This window comes from Camelina sativa, chromosome 10, assembly GCF_000633955.1.
Source record: "Camelina sativa cultivar DH55 chromosome 10, Cs, whole genome shotgun sequence".
NCBI lineage: Eukaryota > Viridiplantae > Streptophyta > Magnoliopsida > Brassicales > Brassicaceae > Camelina > Camelina sativa.
Window position 1 is genome coordinate 19,006,563 of NC_025694.1, and position 23,994 is coordinate 19,030,556.

The window sequence follows — 23,994 nt, forward strand, 5'->3', positions numbered from 1 at the left end:
ATGGTGTGAGTGTAAGTGAATGCAGGCAAGGTTTGAGCTTGATGAAGATTGGCAAAGGATATCTGTGATTCACCAGATGGGACATTTGTGGCGATCACACAAGTCTGTCACGGTGAAGGCTATAAATTTGGCTGCAAATAACCAAGAGAGGATGAATTTGAGACCACCAAATATTGGTCCTGTTGATTGGCAAAAATTTGTCAAACTCAAAACTAGTGCTGCATTTAAGGTAATTACTTGTGATTATAATTGTTTAGTAGTTGATTGGTGATTAGTAATTAACATGTTTCATTATTAGGCCGTGAGTGAGAAATATAAAGCAAAAAGAAAGAATCAGATACCTCACACCACTAGTCGTAAAGGGATCAGCAGACTAACAGAAGAAATGGCAAGCATATATACTACAACTATGTTGTTTATTATTATACATAGTGCTTGTACTGTTACTGAAATTTTGTTTTCTGGAACAGAAAGCTGAAAGTGAAGATCCTTCCAGCGTGACAAGACTAGATGTTTGGATCAAGTCTCGCACCAAAAAGGATGGTACACCAGTAGATACGAATGCAGCTGATTTGATTGTAAGTCTGAATAGAGTTGTACACCAGTAAATAGTGTGTTATCGACTAGTAAAACCTGAAACTGTCTTTATGTTTTTCAGCAAAAAGCAGCTGAAATTGGTGGAAGTGATGCTCCAGCATTTTTAACAAATCCAGATGAAGATCACCTCGCCAAGCTTTTAGGACCTGACAATTCTGGTAGGCTGAGGGCAATGGGTAGAGGCATGAGTAAGACCAAATTAGCTTGTTTACAAATGCAGAGCAAGTGTATGGCTGAAATGGAAGAGCGGCAAGTAAAATTAGTAAAACAGGTCAATGCCTTGGAAAGTGAACTTGGCAGAATCAAGAATCAGGTTAGATACTTAAGAGTTCTCTACTATTCATCAGCCAGTTAGAGTAATATAAATTGATGTTATTTTTGTTTATGTTACAGAGACCAGAAGCTGAAATGGATGAAAACTCAGCTGCAAGAGTAACATATTCTTACTTCTTTTCATATCAGCTAAGTGATTCTTCTTAGTGTCGTTTATGATTCTTAGTTGCTCATGAAATTGTTGCAGAGTGTAAACAAAAGAGCACATCCTAAGTGTGTGTTTGTTGATTGGTCTGACATTGATGAAAATGTTGGTGAGGGTCGGATTCTTTCTTCTGATCCGGATGACATAGTGAATGACTGTCGTCTTGGCCCTTATGATCTCAAAGTGTTAGTTGAAGCTGCATATAAACCAGATGCATTTCTATGGAGACCTGCACAAAAGATCTTTCATATGAAAGAAGCTGTTGGACATATAATCGCATGGCCAACTGATAAGTGTAGACTGGTAGACAACAACATCCAAATGGAAGACATTGCCCCTATGGTATTTATAATTTCTAGCAATGTGTTAGCAATGTATTACCCCTGTCTATAATGCTAATTAATTATATTGGATTTGTTTACTGATTGTGTTTAACAGGGTATACAAGGAAACAAATGTAAACTATTGGATTTGTCTAAGGGTGACGTCATTGTTGCTGAGGGGCGTTGGGAGACACAAGAACCAAGTGCGTTGGTTAACGGAATTCCTCTTGGACCAAAAGCAGTTAAAGTATTTGTGGATTCAGTAAAGCAGCCTGATACATCACTATGGAGACCTACAGCTGAAATGTCATTTCTTGAGGACTGTTTGATGGCTTACGTATCTTGGCCCCTGAGTAAGGTTGATTTTGAAAATCCCTCAACTCCAACTGGTCAGAATGCTACATCACATGCTTCTTTGTCTGCATCAAAGGCCAAGTCTGCAGCCACAGCTTCTAAGTCTGCTACAGAGTCCAAAACTTCAGCAACAGCTTCAAAGGCTGCATCGCAGGCCAAATCTGCATCTATGTCTTCTAAGTCTGCATCTGGTTCTGAGTCTCCTGTTGATGATGCAACGGGTCCAATATCACCAATAAAGAATACTTTACCATCACAGTCTCCTCTCAGGAAGTCTCCAGTAAGTGTTTTCATATGTTATGAAGTTGTTTTTGTTAATTATATGATGACTGATGGTTTATATTGTAAACATGGCAGCGCATTAATAAAGTTATTTCCAAGGAGAATAAGAAGTGCAAGTTGATGGATTTAACTGAAAAGAATAGGGTTGTGGCTGAAGGACGATGGGGAACAAATGATCCAGAACATAAGGTTCACTTTACTCGCTTGGGTTCTAATGCAGTTAAAGTGTGGATAGATGTTGTGAAGGTGAAAAATGTAAAAGTTTGGAGGCCATCCGATGAAATAGAGATTATTGAAGATGCACTTAGCTCCTGCATTGCTTGGCCAGAGAACAAGGTCATTATGTCTTAAACTGATGGTTTTATTGTGTAATGTTAAGTACTTGAGATTGCTTGTTTATTTTGGATGTTCTTGAGACTTTGATGGTAAACTGATGTTCTTGAGACTTTTGTTATGTATTTTGGATCTGAGACGTTTATTAATCAGATTTTATGAGATTTTATAAAACAGGTTATGTGTGCTATAATCACATATCAGAAAATGCTATAAAAGTACAGGTAAACGTTATGATAAAAGAATATACCATAGCACAGTAAACAAGATAAAACAGCATTTCGCAACAGCTATATTAGATATGTATAACATAGCACGAAAAATTAAATATTGTATAAATTTTTGCAAAATTATAATCTTGATAATACAGCAGTTTATTAGAGCTATGCTATAAAACTATAACATAGCACGAAAAAACAAATGTTGTATAAATTTTTTCAAAATTATGATCTTGATAATATAGCAATTTCTTAAAGCTATGTTATATTTTTATAACATAGCATACGTAATAAGTGCTATTGTATATGGGGTACATATAATAACAGTGCCCTAAAACAGCGCTCATGAAAACGCTATCAAAGACCTATGATAGCGTTTTTCTCTGGTTAACAATGTGCATATTTGTTGTAGTGATAGTTCTTGACTGAAATTGAAATAAAGCATCATTAGAATTTAGATGACAAGAAGCTTGAGTGTTGCAAATCGGACATATATCTTATTTTGGTTTCATAACATGAACATTTTAAAAAATTATTATTATCTATACCATCATTTTCTTAAAAAATGTTATCATAAATACTACAAATTTGATTTGATTAAGGACCTTAATTGATTATTTATTAAGGCCATGAATGGCTGCTAGTTTTTAACTGGTTTTAGATTTTGGTTTTAAGTTTTTTTTTTTATTTTTTTTATTTTTGATTTTTTAAGTTTTTGATTTTGGTGTAGATTTTAGTTTTTGTAAAATTCTGAATGGTAATTTAATTAGTTTTTGGTTTTTATGTATAATGATTATTTTTAAAATCGTAAAATAATGTTTCTAAATTTTTATTAAAAGATAAAAAATGATGCAGAACAAAAAAGCATATCCATAGAATAGGTTTTAGTTCTCTTCGTTGCACAAAAAAAAAGACTGAAAACCCCACAAAATGTGATTTTCAGATTTTATGAAAGAATTACTAAAAAATTTCAAAATCTGTTTTTTTTTTCAAATGTTAGAAAATCTATTTTTCACTATTGTGAGAGAAATGAAATAAGCATAATCTAAAACTAAAAACTGATACAAAATCAGGTGCCTAAGAAATGCATGTACGAGTGGAGCACACAATGAGCCACCTTTTTGGCATGTAGCCGGCAGTTTGAAAAGTCCACTATTTTTTTTTTTTTGGTAAAATGTAGCTGCTTTGAAATCCATTACGACTGCCTATTTCATCAAAACACTACTCTTTCTTTTGAATTCCTTAAGAACAATTTGCACCAATCCAACTTCTTTCAATTATAACATCAAAGATCTTTTTGTGGTTTAAAGAGATCAAAGCCGAGTAATGGACGGAGCTTCTGGATCGTCAGATTGCTTGATTCCATTCATGAGGGGTGTAAATCTTCATACCATATTGAGACCGTTAGATCGGCTATGGATGATAGCTGCTCCTTGGGTTTGTGAATCGTGAAGAAAGGAGTGGTGAAGAACGGATTAGGAGAGCGTGTTTTGCGATTGATCTGACATCTCACTTTTTTGGGTCTTCCGGGGTTTAACAAATCTGAAGAGTCTAGTTTCTCTGTTTCTTCATACTCGGAGAAAGCTGCAAAAAGATTATGGTGAAATTCGGAGTTAGAAGCTGAAATTTGACAGATCCATATTGTGGAAAAAGTGTTTTTACTCGCCCGAAAAATTCGATGTGGTCAGAGTTTCAGGTCCGGTAGACAGGCGATGCCAGTGGAGTCAATCGTCAATCCCCATTCAACAATATGCACGTAAACACGTATTATACACATGTCCTTTATTGACCCATTCCTTTTATTTTGTGCTTATAATACTTTGGGTTAATTGGGCTTTTACGTTTTTGTAATTGAGCTCCTATTCACCATATCAACCTTTCAAAGTTAATATTACGTTTTGACATAAAGAAGACTTTCTTTTTTTGGGGTTTTGTTTTCCTAGATTAGAAGCCCATAATTAGCCCAATGGTGTTAGATAACAGCCAGAAGAAATCGGAGAAAAATGTAGCTTGACCTAACTTGGCGGAACAGAAACAGACAACTTCAACGATGGCTATGTCCAATCTTCCAAGGGGTTTGTTGGAGGGGTTATGTAGAGACTCGTGAGCCTGCACTTGTACAGTGGAGATGAGGAGCACAGATGGAGCACGTAAGGCTAAACAGTGAGGTGGACGTGACAGTAACTTGTTTGCTGGACGTTTGACGTAACAGTAACTTGTCTACGTTACAGAGAATAAGTCGGTTAACACTGTTTATATATGAGCACATGTTAGCTCTGCTTTTTATTATGCAAATTTGGTTGTAGAACACTCTAGATTTATCCTTCCTCATCGTTTAGCTGGTTTCTCTCCTTGAGATTCTTGTTGGTGAGAAGACGATGCTGCTTTTATTTTGAACGTTGTACCGTTTCTATCTTTTATAAACCGAAATACATTTCTCTTGTTGCGTTTATGATTTATCGTTATCATTGGTATCAGAGCACGGAGAACCTCGGAACAATGGCGGTGGAAACGAGATCGCAGATGAACATGCAAGATCAAGATGGTGATGAGGTCAGGGAAGGTTAAACCGAGTTAATCGGAGACACACGAAGCTTACTTGATCGTACCCAAGCGATTGCAGAACAAGATAAGAAGATGGAGCGGAACATTGCTGATATGATCCACATGATTAAGATGATACCAGGTCAACAAGCTTCGACGAGTTATCAACCCAAAATGGAAAAGAGCCCCATGGCAGTATCAGCGACGCCAGAGACATATGGATGTGGGTTTGACCATACGCGAGGAGGTGGAGCTAACCATGGTACTTATGCGGGGGTTACTCGTTTGGGAAAGGTGGATTTCCCACGGTTTGACGGAGAACGGTGCTCGAAGTGGGTCAGTAAGGTGGAGGACTATTTTGTTTTGGATGCAACGCCGGAAAATCCAAGGTACGCATGGCTTCTATGCACTTTGACAGTCATGTTGCGGTTTGGCATCATGATCTTGTTCAAACGCCGTTTGGTCAGAGTTTGTTGCACGATTGGGTAGCTTATAAATTTTTGTTGAAGGAGAGGTTTGTGGATGTGTTAGAGGACCCGATTGCAGATCTTAAAAACTTGCAGGAAATAGAGGGGATTGTTGATTACCATCAGAAGTTCGAGTTGATCAGGACAAGGGTTTCTCTGTCAGAGGATTATCTCGTTCGTGCTTATCTTGCTGGACTCCGGATGGATACCCAAATGCACATCAGGATGTTCCAGCCACAAACCATTCGACAATGCTTAGTGCTGGGACATCTCTATGAGAAGGCTCATCCGGTGGTAAACGGAGCAGGTTATGGGGGAACAGACACCAAGTTCACCAGTCAGAATCACGTTACATCAGCTCCTAAACCAGCCACTCAAACTAAGAAGGAGGTCGGGCATGAACTTACCACCAATACAGTCCAGAAACCTGCCAGGAAGTTCTTATCACAAGAAGAGATGAGTGAAAGAAGAGCAAAGGGTTTGTGTTTTCAGTGTGACGAAAAATACACACCTGACCACTATTTGAAGCATAAGAAAACACAAGTGTTCATGATTGAAGTGGAAGAAGAAGAGGAGGAACTTGTTCAGGGAGAAGTACAAGTTATGGCCATAGAAGAGAAGCATATGCCAAGAGCGTCGATTAGTGCAGTTGCAAGCATCACAGACTATCGAACTCTTAAGGTAAGAGGAGTGTATAAGAAGAAGGTGATGTTTATTTTGCTTGACACTGGTCCACACACAACTTCATGGACCCACAAACAGCAAAGAAGCTTGGTGTTACGGTGTAGACTGCTGGGGTGACTCGAGTAGCGGTTGTAGATGGCAGTAAGTTGGGAGTTCAGGGACGAGTCTCTCAATTTCAGTGGGAATTCCAAGGTACAGATTTTCAAGATGACTTTATGCTTATTCCCTTAGGAGGATGTGACATGGTGTTGGGAGTTCAGTGGTTGGCACCCTTAGGAGACACCACTTGGAACTTGCAGAAACTGGAAATGGGCTTTTGGGGGAACAAACAGAGAATATTGTTGCACAGGATTAAACCAGGAGCGGTACGAACTATCAAAGCAAAGAAGTTCAACAATTTTGACGAATATGAGGTTCAAGTATCAATGATTTGTGCTCAGGAGGTTAGTGAGCAGGAGGATATGACTCTATATGCGGTTGAGGTTAGCCACAAGACAAATGAGGAAAACTCAGAAGTTATACAACTCAAAACAGACTATGCAGATATCTTTGCAGAACCTACTGAGTTACCTCTGTTCAGAGAGAATCACGACCATCAGATTGTGCTACAAACAGGGTCGGATCCCATTAACCAGAGACCTTCCCGCTATGCAGTGTATCAAAAGAATGAAATAGACAAGATTGTGGAGGAGTTGCTAACTGCAGGAACCATCAGAGTGAGCTCAAGTCCCTTATCTTCACCTGTGGTGTTAGTCAAAAAGAAAGACAATACCTGGAGACTGTGTTGATTACAAAGCACTGAACAACATGACTATCAAAAACCGGTTTCCCATTCCTCTTATTGAAGATCTTATGAACGAGTTGGGGGGGTCAATGGTGTTTTCGAAGATAGACCTCAGGGCATGTTACCATCAGGTCAGAATGGCACTGAAGGATGTGCATAAGACTGCATTTAAGACACACAGTGGGCACTTTGAATATCTCGTTATGCCCTTTGGGTTAACAAACGCACCTGCAACTTTCCAAAGCCTGATGAATTCAATGTTTAAAGATTTCTTGCGGAAGTTTGTACTTATTTTCTTTGATGATATACTGGTTTACAGCCTCTCCATGAAAGATCACATTATTCACTTAGAAAATGTATTTCAGTTGATGAGAAGTAACATGTTGTTCGCTAAAGAGAGCAAATGTGACTTTGCGACATCCAAAGTGGAGTATCTAGGCCATTACATTGCTGCAGGAAGAGTCCACAGACCCAAACAAGGTTAAGGCAGTTGCAGAATGGCCCATTCCCACTACACTTAAACAACTTAGAGGGTTTTTGGGCTTAGCATGCTACTACCGGCGCTTTGTACGGAAATTTTGGACAATCGCTAGACCTCTGACCATCTTGACTAAGAAAGACTCATTTCACTGGTCTGAGGAGGCATTGAATGCGTTTGTCACTCTCAAGGAGGCTTTATGCCAAGCTCCGGTCCTTGCTCTACCATTATCCAACGAACCATTTTTGGTGGAAACTGATGCTTGCACCACCGGAATAGGAGCTGTATTGATGCAAAAAGGACATCCTTTGGCATTCATCAGTCGCCACCGAAAGGGGAAGCAACTGCAACTGTCCATTACGAGAAGGAACTTCTAGCTGTGGTATTTGCAGTACAGAAATGGCATCATTACTTGCTTCCACATCACTTCATCATTAAGACTGATCAGAGGAGCCTCAAATACCTTCTCGAGCAACGTTTAAACACCCCACTGCAACAGAAATGGCTGCCAAAACTTCTGGAATTCGATTATGAAATTCAATATCGACAAGGGAAGGACAATGTTGCAGCTGATGCTTTGTCGCGTGTAGAGGGAGAAGAGGTACTACATATGCGATGTCAGTCCTTGAATGTGACTTGCTCAAGGATATACAACCTCATTATGAAACAGATACCCATCTTAAAGAAATCATTGCCGACTTGGAAAAGTAAGATTGTGGTACCACAAGATGCTGCACTATGAAATGCTATTCTACAGTGGATGCACTGCTCCGGTACTGGTGGCCACTCAGGTCGGGATGCTACGCATCATTAAGTGAAAGGGCTGTTTTATTGGAAGGGTATGGCGTTGGACATTCAACAATATGTTCGAAGTTGTTCAGTCTGTCAACAATGCAAGTACGACACTTCAGCTTATCCAGGGCTTCTCCAACCTTTGCCTATTCCAGAAACTATATGGACTGATCTCTCCATAGATTTCATTGATGGACTGCCAATATCTGCAGGAAAGTCAGTAATTTTTGTGATGGTGGACAGGCTCACTAAAGCAGCTCATTTCATGGCTTTGTCCCACCCTTACTCTGCACTCTCTGTGGCACAAGCATTTATGGATACGGTCTACCGCTTACATGGGTGTCCCAAGTCCATCGTCAGCGATAGAGATACTGTGTTTCTAAGTACCTTCTAGAAGGAGCTGTTTTCTTTGCAAGGTGTTGAGCTCAAATTCTCTAGTGCCTATCACCCTTAGAGTGATGGTAAAACAGAGGTTGTGAACAGGTGCTTAGAAACGTACTTACGCTGTATGTGCAATGACAAGCCGCATCTTTGAAGTCAATGGCTGCTACTGGCTGAGTTTTGGTACAATACCAATTTTCACTCTGCTACGCAAATGAGTCCATTTGAAGCAGTTTATGGTCAGGCTCCGCCTACTCACCTTCCTTACTTAACAGGCGAATCCAAAGTGGCGGTCGTAGCAAGGAGTTTACAAGAAAGGGAGGACATGTTGCTAATCTTGAAATTCCATCTTCTACGAGCACATTACAAGATGAAGCAGTTTGCTGATACACATCGCTCTGATCGAACCTTCGAGATTGGTGAATTTGTGTACTTGAAGTTGCAGCCTTATATGCAGGGTTCTGTGGTGGTTCGTGTCAACCAAAAACTCGCTCCTAAGTACTATGGACCGTATAAGATTATTGATCGTTGTGGTAAGGTCGCGTACAAACTGCTGCTGCCAGAAGGATCTCTCATTCATCCAGTCTTTCATGCCTAGCAGTTGAAAGCAACAGTTGGTAAGGTGCACACTTCGACTCTTTTACCGTCTGTGGTCTCTAACGTGTTTGTGAAGGAACCGGGTCAAATCTTGGATCGTAAAATGGTGAAGAGAAAGGGGCGAGCAGCTACCAAGGTTCTGGTGCAGTGGACTAATGAGTCTGAAGAGGAAGCGACTTGGGAGTTCTTGTTCGACCTGCAACGTAAGTTTCCTGCATTCGAACCTTGTGGTCAAGGTTCTTCCGACGGGGGAGCTTTGATGTAGAGAATCGTGAGCCTGCACGTGTACAGTCGAGACGAGGAGCACGGATGGAGCACGTGAGGCTAAACAACGAGCTGGACGTGACGGTAACTTGTTTGCTGGACGTTTGACGTAACGGTAACTTGTCTACGTTATAGAGAATAAGTCGGTTAACACTGTTTATATATGAGCACATGATAGCTCTGCTTTTTATTATGCGAATTTGGTTGTAGAACTCTCTGGATTTATCCTTCCTCATCGTTTAGCTGGTTTCTCTCCTTGAGATTCTTGCTGGTGAGAAGACGATGCTGCGTTTATTTTGAACGTTGTATCGTTTCTATCTTTTATAAACCGAAATACATTTCTCTTGTTGCGTTTCTGATTTATCGTTATCAAGGGGATAATCTCTAGGGTTCCGGTACAGTCCACCAAAGCAGTTAGGTCTACTTGCAAAAACTGGAACACTTTATCCTACGATCAGAGCTTTACAAAGAAGATCACAGGATTAGCAATCAAGGAAGATGAGCTTCTGGTGGTCACGATGATGGATTACAAGGTTTATTTAATGAGTGTTAATCTCCATGGAATTCACAAAGACAACGACGTTAAATCATGTATCGTGCATAAAGCTAAACTCATTTGCCTAAACGATGATGTGGATCATGGAGTTGATATTATATCTAGTGTCTTTCACTGCGACGGTTTATTGCTATGCATCACCCATGACATAAGCTTTACTCTGGTGGTTGGGAATCCTTACTGTGGGCAATTCAGGTCGATCAAACTCAGAGAGGATCACAACTTATTTGACAGGTACGCTATTGGATACGAGAAGAACGACTCGTTTCGTAACTACAAAATCTTGAGATGTTATTGTAAACGCTTGTCTAGATTTTCTGAGTTTGATATCTACAATTTTAACTCTGGTTCTTGGAAGGTTTTTCATTTGGGCCTTGATTGGAAAATCCCGTATTTTCAACTTGGCGTGTCTCTCAAGGGAAATACTTATTGGTTTGCTCGAGAGAGGTGTATAGCAGAAGAAGGAGGACTAAGAACAGATCTCCCTGGTTTCTTGATCTGTTTTGATTTTACAACTGAGAGATTTGGACCGCGTTTTCGTCTGCCCTTTGACTCTTATTGTGATCAGGATACGGTGACTCTCTCTAGTGTTAGAGAAGAGCAGCTTGCGGTGTTATTTAAGGGCAATGATACATTGAGGATGGAGATATGGGTTACTAATAAGATTGACCCTGGAGAAGCGTCGTGGAACAAGTTGTTCTTAGCGGTTAATCTGACATCACTCACTGGTCCTCAGTTTTTATATTGGAGTTTCTTGATTGACGAGAAGAAGAATATCGTTGTAGTTCTTGGTAAAGATGCATCGAACCCTACACGCAACCTAGCTTATGTTGTTGGAAATGATGGATAATTTAAACAAGTGTATCTTGGAGTATCTACACAAAAATCTTGTTACCCACTTGTGTGCTCTTATGTTCCAAGTTCAGTGCAAATCAAGCAAGATGTACGAGTGAGCAGCGACATCAAAGCGTCTTGGCTGAAACGTTTCTTTAATTTTAATGCATCTTTGTGAGTTATATTTATGTTTTAAATAGACTCTTCTATGGCAATATAATACCTAATCTATGTGTTTACTGTTTCCGTTTGGTCACCATAGCCTCTTCTTGTCTTTTTTATATTTAAATGTAATCAATTTTATAATCCTATAAAAATATTTCTCCAAAACCAAACTCATGAAATTGAAATTTCTTTTATTAAAAACACACAACAATATAGTCAGCTTACTTTATTCCTCCCAAACACCTGAATCTTGTTTCAGATTTTTTAGTACCGATTCCTCTATAAGACACTAGAAACATAAAATGCACAAAACTCCATCACTCTCCATTGGGTCATACGGTATTGGTTTACATCACACATCAGCAAGTGCAATAAGCTGATCAACTACACTAGGATCCGCAAGTGTGCTTATATCTCCAAGCTCTTCTAATTGCCTTGAAGCAATCTTTCTCAAGATTCTCCTCATTATCTTTCCGCTTCTCGTCTTTGGCAACCCTGGTGCCCAATGTATTCTGTCCGGTGCTGCAAAAGCCCCAATCTGAAAATGGCAAAATTTTATAACAAACCTCGTTACAATAACAAAGTGTGCAAGTAACAGTTCCTCAAAAGCTTAGCATCTCTTAAGCTTTTAACTATTCACTTCTTTTCTTAATATATATCATACCTGATTTCGGACCATTAGTACTAGGCTTTTCCGAAGCTCCTCGCTGTAAGGAACACCCTCCAGAAGAGTGACAAACGCATAAATACCCTGACCTTTCACCTGAAACAGGCAAGAGACTTGACTATTAGTTCCATTGGTTCCTGATTAGAACCAAACTAAATCAATTATTCACACTGGTAAACGAGGAACGCAGAATCAAGAACAAAATCAAACCGAAGAACCAATTACTAGACACCCTAAACATCATAAGTCATTTCTATTTAAGCTCAATGACTAACAAGCTAAATGTTCATTACATATGAAGTCGTATCAGTATCTTACTGTGCTTCATATCCCAACAACTTATGCATAGTTAGTCCACATACCTCATGGTCTATGCCTACAACAGCTGCTTCTGCACATTGAGGATGTAAAACCAGAGCAGATTCCACTTCAGCAGTTCCGATTCGATGGCCACTGTGCATTAGAAAAAACACAAACTTAAGCGGTAGGAATATTATACGAGGTTTAGAGAATTGATTGACATCATTTTAAAATTGTCTTCTACCTGACGTTGATAACATCATCAACCCTCCCCGTTAGCCAGTAGTAACCATCCTTGTCTCTGGAATACAAAATCAAACTTATTATTAACTTAGTAAAAATCAACCGACCTTGGATATTATCAAATACATTAATATGATTCTATCTAAGCCATAGTTGAAAAATGACACACTAACTACAATTTTGGTTTTGTCAAAAGTTGAAAGATTGCCCACCTGCTGCAACCATCACCACTGAAATAATATCCGGCAAAAGGTTTGAAGTATGTGGTTTCATATCTTTCATGATCCCCAAACAGAGTTCGAAATGCCCCGGGCCATGAACCTTTCACACAAAGATAACCACCACACTCGCCTTCGATTTCATTGCCTTTTTCATCAACTATGACAGGCTGCAGAATACACAGAGAGATAGAGTTGAGAATGAAGCCCTCCAAAGACGAATATCTGTAGGACAAAGCAATATGCTAAATTAACATTTGCACTCCTGATCACAGACCTGAACACCAAAGAAAGGGAAAGTAGCTGAACCAGGCTTCTGCGGCCAAGCACCTGGTAATGGGGTTATCTGCGATGCAATTTGATGAACATGAGAGAGAGAATTCTAGAGGTTTCAAGAGACATAAAGAGAGAGAGAGAGAGCAGAGAGTTACCATGAATCCACCAGTTTCAGTTTGCCACCACGTATCTGAAATGGGACACCTTGAATCANAATTCGATGGCCACTGTGCATTATAAAAAACACAAACTTAAGCGGTAGGAATATTATACGAGGTTTAGAGAACTGATTGACATCATTTTAAAATTGTCTTCTACCTGACGTTGATAACATCATCAACCCTCCCCGTTAGCCAGTAGTAACCATCCTTGTCTCTGGAATACAAAATCAAACTTATTATTAACTTAGTAAAAATCAATCGACTTTGGATATTATCAAATACATTAATATGATTCTATCTAAGCCATAGTTGAAAAATGACACACTAACTACAATTTTGGTTTTGTCAAAAGTTGAAAGATTGCCCACCTGCTGCAACCATCACCACTGAAATAATATCCGGCAAAAGGTTTGAAGTATGTGGTTTCATATCTTTCATGATCCCCAAACAGAGTTCGAAATGCCCCGGGCCATGAACCTTTCACACAAAGATAACCACCACACTCGCCTTCGATTTCATTGCCTTTTTCATCAACTATGACAGGCTGCAGAATACACAGAGAGATAGAGTTGAGAATGAAGCCCTCCAAAGACGAATATCTGTAGGACAAAGCAATATGCTAAATTAACATTTGCACTCCTGATCACAGACCTGAACACCAAAGAAAGGGAAAGTAGCTGAACCAGGCTTCTGCGGCCAAGCACCTGGTAATGGGGTTATCTGCGATGCAATTTGATGAACATGAGAGAGAGAATTCTAGAGGTTTCAAGAGACATAAAGAGAGAGAGAGAGAGCAGAGAGTTACCATGAATCCACCAGTTTCAGTTTGCCACCACGTATCTGAAATGGGACACCTTGAATCACCGACTACATTGAAGAACCATCTACATCAAAGAATTGGTAAAAAATTAAATATAAATCTCATTCAACTGATTGCAAGAATAAAAATAGAGATATTAGAGTTAAAACCTCCAAGCACTCGGGTTAATGGGCTCTCCCACACTTCCAAGGACCCGTAACGATTTGCGAGAATAACGTGTTACAAACTATAACAATCAAAATAAGTTGAGAATAATTAGTAAATGATTTAGATACCTAAAAGTATTATCTCCACATAAGGCTTAATTTACTAACAAGTATTTAAGGGAAATTAATACACCCGTAATTTTGTAGCTTTCAAAGCATCATTTACAATGCTGGTTACTTTTTCACCATAACAGAAAGATTGCAAATATCTTACCTTATCGTCATCGCGCATGAGAGACCTCACCAACGTTGGGGCAGTATAAAATATAGAAATCTTGTGTTTGTCAACAATATCCCAACAGCGTCCAGAATCAGGGTAGTTTGGAGCCTGTTCAAAAACAGATGATACTATCACATCCAGCTGATCAATCAAAGTGAAAGAGAGCAATAGTAAAACCATTTCATCTTAACTGTTGATAGCTCTTGGCGTATTACTATGGGAGAGGGACCTAGAGTTGAATCATTGATTCAAGATATTAACTGATACTATCAGAGAGGGACCTAGAGTTGAATCATTGATTTAAGACATTAACTGATACTATGGGAGAGGGACCTAGAGTTGAGTCATTGATTCAAGACATTAACTGATACTATGAGAGAGGAACCTAGAGTTGAATCATTGATCCAAGGCATTAACTGATAGAAAATCATATACCACTAAAAATATACAATGTCTAAGTAAATTACCCCTTCAAAGACAACAACAGTGGCTCCATTTAGCATTGGTCCATAAGTAACATAGCTATGGCCAGTTATCCAACCACAATCTGCCGTACACCTTATGTTAGAGAAGGAAAGAGATTAGCACTCTATAGCATAGCATTTTAGTAAGGAATTTTAACAGTCAAGACAAATGCATACCAGTATACATCTGTTGGTTTGTAGTCAAATGCATATTTGAATGTTGTAGCAGTGTAGATCATATACCCTCCAGTTGTGTGTAAGACACCCTTCAAAGAACCCATATTAAGAGAGAAGCATAAAATAAACAAGGTTAAAGAATCAATCTAACCAGGGACCAAAATTACCTTTGGCTTCCCAGTACTTCCACTGGTGTAGAGCAAAAACAAGGGATCTTCAGCATCAACCCATTCCACCTCACATGATGTTGGATATTTAGGAATGACATCCTAAACAGATCACCACCACCCACAGAAGACTATAAGAACCATTGGAAAAATGAAGTGAATGCATTTTCTCGAATTATAAGGGAGGTCATTAGTTACCTGCCACCACACGTCTCTTCCATTTTGCCATTTTGTGTTTTCCCGTGTTGTCGCTGATGAGTTTTCATAGGTCAAGCAGACGTCTGTTTTAAAAGAGGAAAAGACAAAACAGCCAAAATCATCAGTTACGAACAAGCAATGTCTGTTTCCTATCTTTTATTTGCTGTGCTCTGAAAAGAAACTTTCAAAAAAAGAGTAAAGAGATGGGAAAAAGGTGAACTGTAGGGAAAACCATGAAGAGCAAAAACCAGCAAATGATAATTGGGAACATCCAGTTAAATCCAAAATACAGGAAAGAGATGGAAAAAGAACCCAATTATGATTTTGTTAAATAGAGACTAACCTACAGAGACTCCATCTTTAGAAGACTGGTCAAGTGCAGCATCAACAATAGCTTTAAGGTTTATAGTCTTAGGGCCTCTTTTAACAGCATTGCAAGTCAGTATTACTTTCGGCTTGCAATCAACGATTCTTTGAGCCAGAGAGTCAGCCGAAAATCCAGCAAAAACAACCTGGGGAAGAATTGAATTAATTCCCAAAACTTGTTTTGTGTTAATGAATTAGGTAAATGTTGCATTGAAGACAAATGTACAATTTTCACAGGTTACCGAATGAACAGCTCCGATGCGTGCACATGCAAGCATAGCAATGGGTAGTTCCATCAACATTGGTAAATAAATCACGACAGCATCCCCCTTCTTCACTCCAATATCTTTCAAGTAATTAGAAAGCTGCAGCACAAAGGACAAGGCAACACGCAGTACCAGAATATTAATGAGAAAGAAGAGCTCTAGAGGTGGTTGGAGAGGACAAACAGCAGTGTTTATTATACCTGGCAAACTCGTTGGAGCAACTCAGAATAAGTTAAGGAAGCATCGACCCCAATTTCATTTCCTTCCCAGTACATGGCTATTTTATCACCCAAACCAGCTTCAACATTTTTGTCCAAACAGTTGTAGCAAATATTGGTGATTCCCCCTTTGAACCACTGGTAATACAAGATTACATACATGTCAACACGCCGAAAACATTTTCTCATAGGAGATGCAGAGAAAAGAGTAGAGAAAGGATTAGGAAAGGAAAAAAAAAGAAGAAAAATATCCACCTCAATGCGAATAGGACCCTTCCTGACATCGAGATTTTCTGAAAACACTTGGTCACCCCATTTCTGCTTCCAGTAAAATTCAGACGCAATGTCAGACCAAAAACCAGCAGGGTCCTCCACCGACCTCTTATGCATTTCCATGTACTGCACGCAAATAACAAGAAGATCAACTAATTTACAGATCATTGAAGCAAGTAGAGAAGATGAGGTGTGCTGATTCAGGACTCAATTGATGTTGGAAGAGATACCTGTTGAGGGGAGGAAACAAGAGCCTGGCCGGAGAATTCCTTGCTGGGAAAGATGAGATCATTCTCCTCGGATGCAAGGGATTCTCCTAAAACGACGGCGTTTAACTGAGAGATCTTACCAGCACCTGAGGGTAGCTGGGACATGGACTCGACATGTCTCAGGTAATTGGAAGACATTGTCCTACGGAGGAGAAGATTGTCCGATGGGGATGATCTAGTATACACACACAATAATAACTTAGAAAACTGAAACCACAATGACAAATGCCTTGACCTATGTTAATATGGTTATTCTAAAACTGGCAATCATGTTCAACATTCAAAGGACCATGAAAAGTTCATACTCCATAGGGTGGCCAATGCAGCTCAAAGGACAGCTATTCTAATAAATAACCATCAAGACCATAACACAACTCATCAAAATATCAATCATAACATAATAAAGATTTTAAAACCCCTAAACCCTGAATCACTTATCCCTATTTATGGCCATCATCACCATCATCATATCATTATTATAATCACTATAACAGGAGGTTCCCAAGCACCATTTCCCATACCTTCTAAATTTCTATAGAAAAGAAAAAAAACTCACCTTTGAGTAGACGGAAGGATTCGAGATCCAAGTGATGATCCACTAATTTTCGGATCCTGAACAAAAAAAAAAAAGGAAGAGTCTTTATCAGATCCCGCAACAAAACAAAATCGAAAAAAAAGACTGAAACTTTTCGTAACCCAAAACATAAACAATAAACACAATAATAACCCAAAGATCATATCTTTCATATTCCAAAGATCATATAATTTGATTTTGGAATTGAATAAACTGGGAAAAAATGACTTACTGTGGGTTTTCGGATAAGAAGAGTGGAAACAAGAAATTTACAGAAAAAAAAAAAAAAAAACTTGAGATTTAAAGAGAGAAGATGATCATAGATTTAGTCAACTCACCAATGAGCCAGAGCTGGAGACAACGGTGAGAATCGGGGAAGAAGAAGCTATTTTCATTTTCTTTTTTCTTTTTTCTTTTTTTTTTCCTTAATTAAGTTAATTTATTATTCCTCTCTCTCTCTCTCTCTCTCTCTCTCTCTCTCCTGTTCTGTTTTTCTATTTTTTTTTATAATTAGTTGTAATAATGAATAAATAAATCTCCTTGTGCTCACCTACTTATGTATATATATATCACTTGTGCATACATAATATTCGCATTTGGCATGAACGTGACTCCCATCCATGGGGCGTTACGGTTCGTGTCTGTGACCATTTAAGTACAATGCAGAGATTTTGTTCAAACGTAATATTGGGGACCACACGTATCTAAAATAAGATAGTTCATGTGCGTACTGGTTCTATTACTTGTTTTTGATAAACATATAAATTATTACTTCTTAAAACGTATGGGATCATTTATCTACTTATAACACTGGTTTTTAAATATCCCAACAACACTGATCTTATCTTCTACGCATTTACTGTTGGTGACTTTTCAATATTGGTTCACTAGTTGACTAGTTCCATATGTACAGTTTGATCTGCTAGTAGGACACACTCTTCTTCAACACGAACCAGGCACGGTCAATGGTTTGGATGGCTATATTATGAGCTAAACACACAAAAAGGGCTTTCATATTACAGATCTCAAAAGAAACTGAACTTTCTTTCTTTCTTTTTTTGTGCACAAACAAAAAGAGCTCTCATATTACAGATTTCTTAGAAACTGAACCTTTTTTTTTTGTGCACAAATTAAATTAAATCCTTAATTCAAGAACATAAAATTTTGGGCCCTAGTTTCTATATATACGTAATACGTTTTGCAAAATGTTAAAAAAATTGTTAGACGGTATCTAGGCGGTTGATAGGGGCCTAGTGCATAGGTGGATAAATTGGAGTCTAATTGTAATCAAAATATAAACCAAATAATTTGACCACCTACACCAATTTTTCCCGAAACAAATTGCCTAAATCACTATATCGATTAGACCATCTCCAATGATGATTCTAAGAGGTTCTAAATCAATTTTTATAAACTCAAAAATATGAAAATTAAATTAAAATGCCAAACACAAAAATAGAGTTGGTTCTATATGTAGAGGTTTTGGAATCAACTCTAAAGTTTTGAAACAAAAATTTTAGTTTTGCATTTTTCAATTATAAAAATAAATAGAACCTCTAAATTTGGAAATATAGTTGGAGATGTCTTAAAAGGATATCACAAAACTTGGGCTTTTACAAGCGCCTAGATGCAGGCATGTCTTAGGGCATATGCAACATAGGAATTTGTCATGGTTCAAATCAATTTTAAAAGAATCAAGTCAAAAGGGGGTACATGTCTATTAAAAATAAAAGTTTTTAGTAAGAAATTTTAACTCTTTTTATTGGTTTTTCCTAGGACCCTTTGGTAGAATGAGACGACATTGCCATGTTGGCGTTTAGGCCAATTTTCAGAACACAACGTCTGAGTTAAAATATAAAATAAAATAGATGGGCTGGGTCATATGCAGATGTACTCTTATTAAAACATTGTCAGGTTTAGCACTAACTATATTTGCTCTTCTGAAGCAATGATTTGTTATCGAAGGGTGATTGATGTTTGTAGTTATGTGCTATAAAGGTTCTCCCGTGTACCATGTGTATCGAATCTTTGTGGCTAAGAATTATAGATTTACAGTTCCATTCTTATCAATCAACGACTTTTATCGTGGTAATTAGGCCAACCCGAATTTATGTAAAACTATCGTGACAATTTGGCCCAGCCGTTGATTGATAAGAATCGATAAATCAAACTAAGCAAAGAGTGAATATGTACATTGATCAAGTAGTTTTACATAATATATTTACATAGTTAACACTTGAATTTTTCTTTACTAGTTATGTAGACAGCATAGTTTTGGAAAAATATTTAGTTAAAATCTTAGTAATTTTCATTCAATCACTACCGACTTCGAAATCAACCTGTCATGATTATATTGCACATTCACCCATTTCATGACGCCTATAATAGTAATAAATAGTTGCTTCTGCAAACACCAACAGTCCCAACCGCTTACACATTGTTAAATCCAGTAAATCTACTGTCTACACATCTTTTAAGCCAGTCGAACTCAAGTGATTCTTATAATATTAACAATATTTTCATGTAAAACACCCTGAGTAAGAAGAAAAAACAACGTACTTGAGTTTGCAATTGTTGGGTGAAAAAAGATCGAAAACTTATCAGAAAATGAGTTTGAAACGAAAGAGTAGCCCAGACCATTAGGTTTTGTTATAGCTATATACCATCATCATCAACTAATTTATCTATTTGGTACAAAATTTATAACATCACAACGCAATTCATGTAAATGAAGTAGCAACTTTGGCTTTCCTTTTCCTGTTTTCAGTCTTTTTTACCTTTGTTTTCTTCATCACCTTTCAGAAATTTCATGAACCAATACGCATATGATTTTGGGTGACGGGTTAAACGGTTCTTGTGGTCTACATATACCAAACCGAATCACTTGGTGTACCCTTGCGCCCACTCGAAGTTGTCCAGCAACGACCACGCAAAGTATCCCTTTATGTCCAATCCATCTCTGTTTCACTTTTCGCCATTTACAAAACGCTTACACTGTTACCTCAATGTATAATGCGAATTACTAGATAATTTTCTACAAATGTCTATATCTCCGTTTCCTAAGTATTTTTTTGCTAGTAAACATATGAAAGAAGAGGAAAATATTCACTAACTTGATAGCCTGAGAGACATTGGCAACTCTTGAAATAGGAAACTCTAAGCTTATCGTCGAGCATATCATGAATAGAGTTAGATCCGTCATCTTAGTCATCCATACCTGTTGTATTGGACCAAGAGATCTAAACCTCAAGATATATAAAATAGAAGTTCGATATGACCATAAATAGTACTTGTTTAATGCCAACAAAATTGTTCCGGTCCTCTCAAACTATGCGCTGTACCATATTAATCTGAACACTAGAATTATAATGATAGGTAGATACCATTCTCAGTAACATATATTGGAGGTTGGTTGTATTTTTTGCTGATGTAATTCAAAGTCTTTCGGATTCCCCAAGGCACAATATAAAGCCAATCCGAAGCAGTGTGTAATTAGATACATTGTTCAGTTGATTACTAGTTCATGCATACCTGTCTTTAGTACATGTGCGTAAGAGTTAATAGAGTCATTAGATTTAGCGGAGTCTAAGCCGAGAGTTCTTACCCTTTCACCTATTGTCTCTCCATTTTCCTATTCAACTACGAATAGAAAAGAGGAGAGAATAATTATTATGAAGTAATTAATAAGAAAATACTAGTAGTAAAAGTAATTTCTGTGTTTGTCTTTGTTACCAGCCCTCTCCATTTCTTGTGCGTTGTAAAAGTCACTTTCAGCTTCTTTGTTTGAGACATGAGAAATCAACCTCGAAGTGTAGTGGTTTAGGCCAAGAAAGTCCCATGAGTTCTGAAGCATTAACTCCTTTTCTTCCGGAGTAAATCTAGGAAGATTGTCTCCAAGTTTCTGGCGCATACTTGCAGGATAGTCTCCAAAAATCAAAGGATACAAGAACCTTCAAAGGATTTTAATTTTTCATTTCAAAGAATGATATAGAGTTGCAAGTGAACAAATTATTTGACGCATAGTCAGCAAATACTTTATATGATATTTATCACTTTCTCAAGCAATAATGGCATTTATGCAACCTTAACATATGAAAAGCCTATGTTTAATAAGAAACGGAGCATCAAATAAAAATTAGGTTCCTTAACCACAATAATTATAGTATCTTGTACTTGCTTCTTTATATGTAAACATCAGTTGCATGAGCCAACACCTGATGATGCGAAACCAAATATGGTTCGATCAAGGGCTTCTCGTTTCTTCCAGGTGCAAATATACCAATATAGTGACCATTCACTGAGATCTTAAGAGGTTCATTTAATGTGATCTGATGCTTTACTCTATCACCAAAATTTGCAAAACAAGCATCTGCATATAGGCCAAAATAATCGCTGCACGTGAAGAAAATTTAATGTTAAAACAATAAATTCTATGAAAAGTGCCGCATTCCTTGTTTTATCATAATTGTGAAAAAATGAAAGATAATAGCCCTCTGAAGCATAAACTAAATCCTCGTGATGTGAGACTAAATATAATCAGCCCCACTTAAATTTGCACAAGAAAGGGGTCATACACAATACTCCTAATAGTAAATGTGGTTATCCTTTTTTATACGTAAATTGAAATAATATGTTTACTACTTACACAAATTTCCTATTTGTCCAACCTTCGATTGCTTCCTGGAGATGTGATGGGAGATCCCAATGGTATAGGGTTACAAATGGCTGAATACTTGCAATACTAATCATCTCATGTAAGTATCATCAACACGAAGATAAAGAAGCTCATTTCAGTTAGAGTAAATACCTTTTGCAAGAAGTCCATTGATAAGATTGTTGTAGAAAGTGATGCCTTCTTCATTGACTTCAGTCCCCAAGCCATCTAGAACAAATGAAAAACAAAAGACTATACACCCTTCAGTCAGTAAACGTTTATATTTTTTCATGAAGTCTAGAACACAAGAACAAATATTGGTTTACAATTCCTTTGTATACTAACTTATGGCCACACGCATCAATGCTAAAGGAACTCAAGATTTCAAGTTTTAAGGGAACCCCACGGCTTTGAATATCCTGGATCTCATAGGAAAATACCGATCATTTCAAAGATGAAGAGTCAAACAATATGATTCCCCAAAATTAGAGATCAAATGATGAAGGTTCTAAAAGGAAAATTCCACCTTCCAACAACTTTGACATGGGGTTCACTATGATTGGGGACATGGAGATTTAAGTATAAACATGATTAGTAAATTGCAAACACACACAAAACGGGGAAAACGAGTTGTAACTAAAAATGAAAGAGAAGCGATCTCACAGTATAGTTTAACTAGATTTCAATTAAAACGGACAAAAATAAAGTATAACGTAGAAAGTTTAAATGACAATATTGTCGAACCTAAACCTACCAGGGAAAATGCGAGACTAGGATATGGAAAATCTGTAAGCACCAAATCCTAATTGTCCTATAAGTTCAATGTCATCCTGCGAAACCATTAAACATTTAACAATATTATTAGCAAAGAAAGATGCACACCATAAGGAGATCATCATACAGATTACCACTCTAAGCTTTACTTAACCTTGTATCTATTGTAATGATCAACATCAGCATTACCGTTATTTCCATCAAGAATCTTCCCTAAATAAAATGAAATAAACATTTGACATGAGGATAAGCTGAGAAGGAAACCACAAACCTTCGAGATGAGTGAACTTATCCCATATACTTGGCCCTTTCTTAGCTTCATTCCAGCCTCCTTCAATCTACAAAACCACCATTGATAATACTTAGCGCCATCAAAGCTTTACTAATTTGATTAGTATTTTGTACAAAACAGCTTATGTGAAGCATCTTCAAAAATCCGATTCGTACACACAAAGTTCAAACCACATTCAAAACAAAGACATATAATCTTCTAAAATCGGATTCGTACTTCAATTCCGGAATCAACATTTTCCAGAAGAGCAAAGTGAATCAAGGAATTGGGACACCAGTAGAGTAGAAGACGAAGCGGAAACTAGAAAGACGAAGATAAGACTCCCGATCTTGGAGAGTGAAAGGGAGAGAAAGAGAGAGACCTGGTAAGCGGAAGTGGCAACGTCAAAGGTGAAGGTGGAGGGGAAACTAGAGCGGTGAGTGACCGGAGGGACGGGGAGATGAGTCAAGTTAAGCTTCTGTGCCATTTTTATCGATTGAAAGCAAATAAGTGTGTGTGTGTGTCCGCGTTACTCACCCGACGCAAGCTCCAAAAGATGCGGAGACAAATTCTCAAATACTATTGTTTTTAGGTTTATACGAAGAAATTCCTATTAATTTATTAATATGATATTTTTTTTTTTGTAAATTACATATTTATGTTAAAAGGACAAAAATCCAATGTTTTCATTTATTTTCAAAATATACTTAAAATATTTGAATGTGTCTATTGAAATTGATGTAATTTAATTATTATTATTATTTTTTTAACCAAACATTAATCTAGAAAATAACTCCAAGTTTGATGATTAATTATTTTTTATCATTAGGTTTTTGGTTATTTAAAAATTTTAAAAGGAATTTGTTAGTTACTAATATACAGATCCAAATATTGTGTTTAGGTTAATTCTGGTTCTGATTTCCTATTAATTATTAATATGATATTTATTGTAAATTACATATTAGGACAAGTATATTAATTTATTTCAGATTTACTTATAATAACTTTCAATAAATCACTAAAACTGAAGAATGCATTTCTTGAGATAAAGAAACAATTGAAGAAAATAAAAAGAAGGGAT

At 37.5% G+C, this 23,994-nt stretch overlaps 5 protein-coding genes across 6 annotated transcripts; 2 read left to right on the forward strand and 3 right to left on the reverse strand.

Annotated features, from left to right (window-relative positions):
* Positions 12–1,092, forward strand: LOC104719316. The gene is made up of 5 exons (XM_010437212.2): positions 12–229; positions 299–388; positions 471–578; positions 659–910; positions 991–1,092. The coding sequence occupies exons 1-5, from the start codon at positions 20–22 to the stop codon at positions 1,075–1,077; spliced, it is 747 nt and encodes a 248-aa protein (XP_010435514.1). The 5' UTR covers positions 12–19; the 3' UTR covers positions 1,078–1,092.
* On the forward strand, positions 4,636–11,144 carry LOC104720499 (F-box protein At5g36730). The gene is given in 2 exon segments (XM_019230768.1): positions 4,636–4,669; positions 9,949–11,144. Coding segments are annotated over 2 exon segments (1,230 nt in total).
* Positions 11,341–17,673, reverse strand: LOC109124651 (acetyl-coenzyme A synthetase, chloroplastic/glyoxysomal). Of its 2 annotated transcripts, none has more exons than XM_010437213.2 (20): positions 17,553–17,673; positions 17,197–17,252; positions 16,602–16,815; positions 16,354–16,497; positions 16,081–16,236; positions 15,857–15,979; positions 15,592–15,760; positions 15,249–15,331; positions 15,051–15,152; positions 14,884–14,972; positions 14,710–14,800; positions 14,237–14,350; positions 13,966–14,042; positions 13,802–13,880; positions 13,648–13,716; positions 13,365–13,540; positions 13,154–13,210; positions 12,161–12,251; positions 11,796–11,894; positions 11,341–11,669 (listed from the first exon to the last, which is right to left on the reverse strand). In XM_010437213.2, the coding sequence occupies exons 1-20, from the start codon at positions 17,607–17,609 to the stop codon at positions 11,484–11,486; spliced, it is 2,232 nt and encodes a 743-aa protein (XP_010435515.1). In that variant the 5' UTR covers positions 17,610–17,673; the 3' UTR covers positions 11,341–11,483. The 2 variants fall into 2 exon arrangements, with proteins under 2 accessions (XP_010435515.1, XP_010435516.1); XM_010437214.2 differs by lacking the exon at positions 17,553–17,673 and adding an exon at positions 17,447–17,546.
* On the reverse strand, positions 21,203–22,613 carry LOC109127010 (beta-glucosidase 42-like). The gene is made up of 3 exons (XM_019231062.1): positions 22,022–22,613; positions 21,860–21,894; positions 21,203–21,606 (listed from the first exon to the last, which is right to left on the reverse strand). The coding sequence occupies exons 1-3, from the start codon at positions 22,094–22,096 to the stop codon at positions 21,396–21,398; spliced, it is 321 nt and encodes a 106-aa protein (XP_019086607.1). The 5' UTR covers positions 22,097–22,613; the 3' UTR covers positions 21,203–21,395.
* LOC104719318 (beta-glucosidase 42-like) lies at positions 22,752–23,499 on the reverse strand. Its single transcript, XM_019231063.1, has 3 exons — positions 23,296–23,499; positions 22,914–22,980; positions 22,752–22,855 (listed from the first exon to the last, which is right to left on the reverse strand). Exons 1-3 carry the CDS (start codon positions 23,398–23,400, stop codon positions 22,788–22,790), a joined length of 240 nt encoding a protein of 79 aa, XP_019086608.1. The 5' UTR covers positions 23,401–23,499; the 3' UTR covers positions 22,752–22,787.

Bases quoted from the DNA above. Each gene is read 5' to 3' on its own strand.
- LOC104719316 (XM_010437212.2), top strand. From the start codon at position 20: ATGCAGGCAAGGTTTGAGCTTGATGAAGATTGGCAAAGGATATCTGTG. The intron at 579-658 runs GTAAGTCTGAAT...TATGTTTTTCAG, and splicing joins CGAATGCAGCTGATTTGATT to CAAAAAGCAGCTGAAATTGG. The intron at 911-990 runs GTTAGATACTTA...TTTATGTTACAG, and splicing joins TTGGCAGAATCAAGAATCAG to AGACCAGAAGCTGAAATGGA.
- LOC109124651 (XM_010437213.2), bottom strand. From the start codon at position 17,609: ATGAAAATAGCTTCTTCTTCCCCGATTCTCACCGTTGTCTCCAGCTCT. The intron at 14,973-15,050 runs GTAATTTTGGTC...GGTTCTTTGAAG, and splicing joins GAAGTACTGGGAAGCCAAAG to GGTGTCTTACACACAACTGG. The intron at 14,801-14,883 runs GTATGCATTTGT...CTCTAACATAAG, and splicing joins AAACCAACAGATGTATACTG to GTGTACGGCAGATTGTGGTT.
- LOC109127010 (XM_019231062.1), bottom strand. From the start codon at position 22,096: ATGGCTTGGGGACTGAAGTCAATGAAGAAGGCATCACTTTCTACAACA. The intron at 21,895-22,021 runs GTATTTACTCTA...TCACATCTCCAG, and splicing joins CAATGGACTTCTTGCAAAAG to GAAGCAATCGAAGGTTGGAC. The intron at 21,607-21,859 runs GTAAGTAGTAAA...CTTCACGTGCAG, and splicing joins TGGACAAATAGGAAATTTGT to CGATTATTTTGGCCTATATG.
- LOC104719318 (XM_019231063.1), bottom strand. From the start codon at position 23,400: ATGGCACAGAAGCTTAACTTGACTCATCTCCCCGTCCCTCCGGTCACT. The intron at 22,981-23,295 runs GTCTCTCTCTTT...GTGGTTTTGTAG, and splicing joins TTGCCACTTCCGCTTACCAG to ATTGAAGGAGGCTGGAATGA. The intron at 22,856-22,913 runs GTTTGTGGTTTC...CATTTTATTTAG, and splicing joins TAAGTTCACTCATCTCGAAG to GGAAGATTCTTGATGGAAAT.